This window comes from Solanum stenotomum, chromosome 10, assembly GCF_019186545.1.
Source record: "Solanum stenotomum isolate F172 chromosome 10, ASM1918654v1, whole genome shotgun sequence".
NCBI classification, from domain to species: domain Eukaryota; kingdom Viridiplantae; phylum Streptophyta; class Magnoliopsida; order Solanales; family Solanaceae; genus Solanum; species Solanum stenotomum.
Window position 1 is genome coordinate 959,721 of NC_064291.1, and position 6,897 is coordinate 966,617.

At 32.9% G+C, this 6,897-nt stretch overlaps 2 protein-coding genes and 1 long non-coding RNA gene across 3 annotated transcripts in view; 1 reads left to right on the top strand and 2 right to left on the bottom strand.

Annotated features, from left to right (window-relative positions):
- The window catches only part of LOC125841350 (plastoglobulin-1, chloroplastic-like), a 71,563-nt gene extending 70,294 nt beyond the window's left edge, over positions 1–1,269 (bottom strand). Inside the window, exon 1 of the mRNA XM_049520462.1 lies at positions 383–1,269. Within this exon, the coding sequence (XP_049376419.1) occupies positions 383–1,131 (749 nt within the window). The 5' untranslated portion in view covers positions 1,132–1,269. The remainder of the gene's footprint in view (positions 1–382) is intronic.
- LOC125841355 (uncharacterized) overlaps positions 1–6,897 on the bottom strand; it is a 225,423-nt gene that overhangs the window by 43,033 nt on the left and 175,493 nt on the right. The gene's annotated exons all lie outside the window — the stretch shown is intronic.
- On the top strand, positions 4,668–5,033 carry LOC125841362 (uncharacterized). The gene is made up of 2 exons (XR_007443795.1): positions 4,668–4,859; positions 4,972–5,033. It is a non-coding gene; the product is annotated as an uncharacterized LOC125841362 (long non-coding RNA).

Consider the following 6,897-nt stretch of genomic DNA (forward strand, 5'->3'; position numbering starts at 1 on the left):
TAACACAGAAACCTATTACTTTCCACCAATAACAAGTACCAAGTAACTCTGTAAACAAATCATGTCAATTGTACTCTAATCTAGTTGAGTGGCTATATAAGCCAATCAATCATTCAATAACCATCTACTTCTATATTCTAAATAAGACGGAATCAAGTATCAATCCTCCATGATCTATGTTGCTCAAACTCTGAAAAAATGCCATCGGTGCATGCTGAATCCTCCAAAAGTAGTGATTTATTGTTTTCGACACAGGTGCAACAACAATTTTGGGAAGTTCGACAACATAGACTCCATTCAATTCGAGCACATATCATACCACCACAGGTAAATAAAGCCAAAAACAGAAAATTGAAAATTGAAATGAGAAACAAGAACTCACACTAAAATCCAGTACCCGTCAAGCAATACAACTGGATTTGGAGTTGGATTTGCTGCCTCCAACTTAGCAACCAGCTCCAGAGCCTCAGCTCGAACCTCGGATGAGGCCCTGAGCCCAAAATCTGTTCCATAGACCGTGTCAATTAAGCACCTTTTCATCTCTGCAAGTCTCTCGTCTTCTTCAACACCTGCATTGATTCTCCCCACTACCTCAGCTTCGTCCCATCCATCTTCCTCCATCGATTCGGGTTCGAAAACACCCTGATTTCTAACTCTACCAATGTTGTCGTTGCCTGTTAGCTTAGCACCGATCCATTCGTCTTCGTCAATAGGAGGATCCGAATCCGATACCGTTTTCGCGGGTCGGAGCTCCGGAAACGACTTCTCGCCCCACTCATCTTCAATCCTTGAAGAGTTGTTGATCCCTAGCTCAGCTCTACCCCATTCGTCTACGTCAATAGGAGGATCCGATTCCGATAACTTCGTCATGGGTCGGAGCTCCGGTTTCGACCTCTCGCCCCATTCATCAACAAATGAGAATGGTTTATCATCAGAATCATCGTCGTTTTGCTTGGGTTTTGGTACAAAAAAATCTCGAGAATCATCGAATGATGAATTAGTTGAAAATTGTGAAAGTTTTCTAAATTTAGAGCTTGAGAATGAAAAAGAAGGAAGAAATGAAGTGAAACAGTAGGATTTAGCAGTGGTTTTAACGCTGAAAATGAGAGAATGCAAGGATAGAATAGACATTTTTTTTCCTTCCGGCAGCTTTTAGCGTCGGTGACGATAGAGATTCCGGTCGATGAAGTGAATTTCCTCCTTCCAGCGGCGGTGGTCGGTGGAGATGCCGCCGGACACGACCGTGGTTTTCTCTTCTTCTTCCGGGAGGAGTTGACTACATGTGTTTTTTTTTTAGATTAAAAGGAATTGATAAAAGCAATATTTTTGGCTAGTAACTGCTCGAATTCTTAAAAAATTATGAATGGTTGTCGGATTCTTCAAAAATATGAATAATGGATATCGAATTCTTCGAAAATAATACTATACCTTTAGAAAATGAAAATTTAACATGAATACGTTATCGAAAGTAAATTAATATTGCAACTCAAAGAACAATAAATTAAAATATTTGATTATTCAAAATCCATAACTTTATTTGTAGATTATAAAATAAAATAGCTATATTTACAATATTTATTCTACGTTGAACGATATAAATATTATAAATCGACACTCTTTAATTCACATTGTTATGAAGAAGTTCTTGATCAATAATAACGATAATGTTATTGTTATTTCATATAATCTTCTAGTTTATCTCATTTACATTTGGATCTTCTAATCCATACACATAAAACTTGAATATATACTATTCTCCCAAACTCCATTTATAAAGTTAAACAATTATATTATTATAATTTTTCTAAACACTAAAAACGACGAGTATTTATTATTCATTTGCATATGTATAAGTCTACAATTAATAATAAAACGAGCCTAAAAAGGGAAGTAAGTAAAAACACTAATGTACCCTTCGCATGGTTGAATTTGCACGACAAGTGGAGACTCTACAAATCTCAAATCTATATATATATATATATATATATATAAAGGAGGATATGGAAAAGCTGATGTGGCATACTTCTTTGATCAGGATTTCTAATTATCTTTTTTCTCTGACTTTTGAGATTTTTCTCTTTATTTTAGGATTTAAAATATATATTACATTAAATTAATGATGATCTATTTATATTATTCCTTCAATTAATTGTAGTAATTATAGAAAATTGGTTGGTTTCTTCTTCATTGATCCAAAACCGTTATTTTTCTTTCTTTATTCAGACCTCATTATGTGATCATCATTTAATTTATTGATAATCAACTTTATTATTCAGTTTTTTTCACCTTTTTAATATACTCATATTTAGGATTATGCAGTAGTTATGGAATTTAAAAGGTAAGTTTCATTGCAAATTAATAAATGCAAAAATGTGAAAAGTCATTATTATATTTAATTGCATTTACCATATGGGTTATTATGCTTTGTAGTTACATTATATTTGGACATATAAATTTAAGAAACATTGCAAATGATGGAGAAGCTCAGTTAACATTGGGTGATAGTGATATTTCACTGACTATTTTTTAAAGGTGAGATTATCTATTTTCTTTTATATGAATTGATGGTAAGAAACTATCTTCTTTTATTTATCCATTTTTCAAAAGGAATTTATTAAAAGACGTGAGTGTTTATGAAATGTGAACCCTAAACTATGATTTTACATTTTGTAGGAGGAAGTGTTACTTGGAGTCTCAAATCTATTTTCTTTTATATATATGAATTGATGGTAAGAATATCTATCTTCTTTTATTTATGCATTTTTCAAAAGGAACTTACTAAAAGACATGAGTTTTTATGAAAATGTGAACCATGAATGATGATTTTATATTTTGCAGGAAAAAGTGTTACTTGGAGTCTCAACCTAAAAAGGTTGTTAAAAAATGCGCACACGCGCGCGCGCGCGCATATATATATATATGGTAATTGAAAAGTTGATGTGGCATACCTCTTTGGCTAGGACCTCTAATTATTTTTTTTCTCGAATTTTTGGAAATTTTCTCTTATAATAGGATTTAAATATTATATTAAATTAATGGTGATTTATTCCTATTATTTCTCATTAATGAGGGAGTTGTACACGATTTAATTCTTAACATGAAACAGAAAGCTAAAATTCTGAAAAGTGAACATATAATCATTATTACTACTGATATCTCTTCTCCTAAAAATTCTTTTACTTTCCTTTTATTATTTACGTTATTGTTATAGTTTTAAAAAAAAACTAACGTTTTTGTTAGAAAATGTAATAATTATAGAAAATTAATGGTGATCTATTTATATTATTCCTCACTATTTATCTTTTCTACTAAAGTTCTTTAACCTTTTTTGTACTGCTTAAGTTGTTTCTGTTATAAGGAGAATAGTAATTATGGGATTTAAAAGTTAAGTTCATTGCTAATTAATAAATACTAAAATGTGAAAGGTCATTATATTTAATGGCATTTACCATCCAAATCATTATGCTTTGTAGTTACATCATATATGGGCATATAAATATAAGAAACATTTTAAATGATCAAGAAGAACAGTACAACGTAGGGTGATAGTGATATTATATTAGACTATTTTTAAAGGTGAGATTATCTATTTACTTTTATATCAATTGATGATAAGATTATTTAACTTCTTTCTATATGCATTTTTCAAAAAGGAAGTTACAAAAGACATCACTATTTACGGCATGTGAACCCTGAATTATGATTTTTATTTTTTGCAGGAGGAAGTGTTACTTGAGGTCTGAGGATGATGGTGATATTATCCAGGTTATTTTTAAAGGTGAGATTATCTATTTTCTTTCATATCAATTTATGATAAGAATATCTAACTTCTTTTTTATATGCATTTTTCAAAAGGAAATTATAAAAGACATGAGTAATTATGACATGTGAACCTTGAATTATGATTTTATATTTTGCAGGAGGAAGTGTTAAAAGACTCATTTTGAAAGCCAAAAGAAGTGATAACATCTATTTTCTTTTCTATATACATTTATTAAAAGGAGCATGTGAACTGTAAATTATGATTTATATTTTTGTAAGAACAAATGTAAATTGAGGTTTGAAGTTTGTAGGAAACGTTTTAGAAACCAATAAGAAAAGATTGCTAAAAAATTCACATAGAAAAAGAGGTTGTTCGTTAATTATTTTATGAAGTGTTAATTCTTTTAATTATGCATTTATCTTTTATCTTTTGTAAATGATAGAGAAAAAAGGAAGTAAAAAGAGAACAAGACATCACAGAAAGTTTGCTTCAATATTTTTTTAATGTATAATTTCATAGGGCACAATGGATATGATCATAATGAGAAAATTGAATGGGCATTTCGCCACATTTCATCGTAAAATTTGAATAAAATTATTGTTATTTTTAAAATGAAAAATAATTTATGAAAATTGGAGTTATATATAATACAAATTTTACTCCTTTTTTACTTTCTATCAATAATCTATAGGAAAAACATATTTTTGTTGATCAAATGTATTTTTCGAAGTTGAACTCTAAAAAAAATAAAAAATCATAATCAAATACCTCCTTAGTAATTTATGATTGATTAGGCATGAGCCTTTGATTTCTATTTTTTGTTTTTCAAGTTTAAACAACTACAATTTTTTTATTTAATTCACTAGTGGGTAATATCGTCATAGACAAAAAAACCCAAATAAGTAGCAAAACTACGTCGTTTTATCTCACCACTATTAGCTTCAATCTCACTTAATCTCGTTTTCGACATTCAACTCCAATATCCGTCGCCGGAAAACACAAAAAAACGAAGGTTTGTTGTTCACCGGACTAACGCCGGCCATGGCTATGCACGCTGGAGTAGGCTTAACAAAGATCGTCTTCATCGTCGGAGCAGGTATACACTTAATCAGCGACTAGTGTGTTGTAATTTTGTGAGTGATTATGGTGAATTTTGTGGTTTGATCTGATATTATATGAAATATGTATGTTTTTGTGTGTATATGTAGGGTATACTGGTACTTTGTTGTTTAAAAACGGAAAATTATCGGATGTGATAGGCGAGCTTCAGGTATGTGTTCAATCTAGGTTTTTAATTGCTCGAAGTTAGATTCGATTTGCTTTGTTGTTATGATCTCGATTGAGATATGGAAATTCAAATGGAAAAGAAAATAATCAAACACAATAGTTTTTGGGATTTTTTTTTTTGATGAAGTAAATGTTCCATTGAAGGCATCAAGAAGATGCAAATTAGTTACAAAATTAGAAGCAAAAACAGTTGGTCTGCTGGCTCAAGTACAATTATGCTAAAACTAAGGAGCCAACAAAATTTGAAAAACTATCCAGGGAATCTACATAGGACAAATTAACCCAACTGTACAGACACATAAGGCATTCCGCTTTGAGAGAATGTAAAGGAGTTGATAGACCTTCAAAACATCTTCTGTTCCTTTCCCTCCAAATACTCCAAAAAATTGCTGCAGGTATCATCTTCCAAGTCTGTTTGATGGTGCTGTCAACTTTCCAGCAACACCAACTCTCATAAGCTTCTTTGATACTATGTGGCATGACCCAACTGAGTCCAAAAAGAGAGTAAAACATGTTCCACAATTTTGCTGTAACAGTACAATGCAGAAAAAGGTGCCTATTGCTCTCCGCTGCTTTCTGACATAAGTAGCATCCATTCACAATGATGCGTTTCCTTTTATAGAGGTTGTCTTGAGTTAGGCATGCTTCATATAGTGCAGTCCAGCAAAAACAGACGATCTTGGGCGGTAGCTTGATTTTCCAAATTAATTTCCATGGCCAGTGGTCAGTGACTGCATTAAATGCTCTTGACTGCTTGTAGGCTGCACTCACTGTGTAATTCCCGTCTCCTGTAGTACCCCATTTGAACTGATCTGTTGCCTGAGTGTTGAGAGAGAAACTCTGTAGAGTCTGTAGTAGTTTGATCAGGTCATTGAACTCCCAATCCTGCATATTCCTTCTAAACATAATGCTCCAGGTTGCTCCATCTCTATTTTGAGAAATTGTTGAGTCTGGATCCCTGGCTAAGTTGAAAAGACTTGGATAATCATTTTTTTTTTGTTTTTTTTTTTTGATGAAGTAAGTAGATTCATTTCAAGGCATCAAGAAGATGCAAGCTTTACAAGGATAGATCAGTTAAGCACACAAAAAAAGGATTTGTAGCCTCTTTCTAAGCTATAGAGCTAACAAAATCCTAGAAGAGTTCTAAATTATTAACAGGGGTTAGTTTGGACCAACTAAAAAGGCTAACTAGACATTTGCCTCACAAAAGATTTCTAGAAGTTGAAATTCCATCAAAACATCTTTTGTTCCTCTCTGTCCATAAACACCAAAAGATAACACCAGGGATCATCATCGACATACTCTTGATGGCTTTCTCAACATCCCGTGAACTCCAACTTTCAAGAGCATCCCTAACAGAGAAAGGCATGACCCAGGAAAGACCAAAAAAGCAACAAAACATATTCCAGAGGTCTGAGGCAGCTGGGCAGTGCAGTAGCAAGTGGTTGACAGTTTCTGTGTGCTTGTGGCAGAAATAGCATCGGTTAGCAAGCTGGAGTTTCCTTTTGGAGAGATTATCCTGTGTGAGGCATGAGTTATGCAGTGCAGTCCAACAGAAACAAATCACTTTGGTAGGTAGTTTTGTCTTCCATATATGCTTCCATGGCCATTTGTCAATCATTGAGTTCCTTGAGCATAAGCTGTGATACCCTTCCTTGACTGTGTAGTGACCTTTTCTTGAGTTACCCCATTTCAATCTATCAGGCTCTTGGGGTGAAAAGGAGCAAGGCTGCAATTTGGCAAAGAGGGCAAATATGTCATTAAGTTCCCAGTCATTTAGGTTTCTCCTGAACCTTAGGTCCCAAATGTCGTTTGATCTGTTGGATGCTATGGTAGAATTTGGTTCC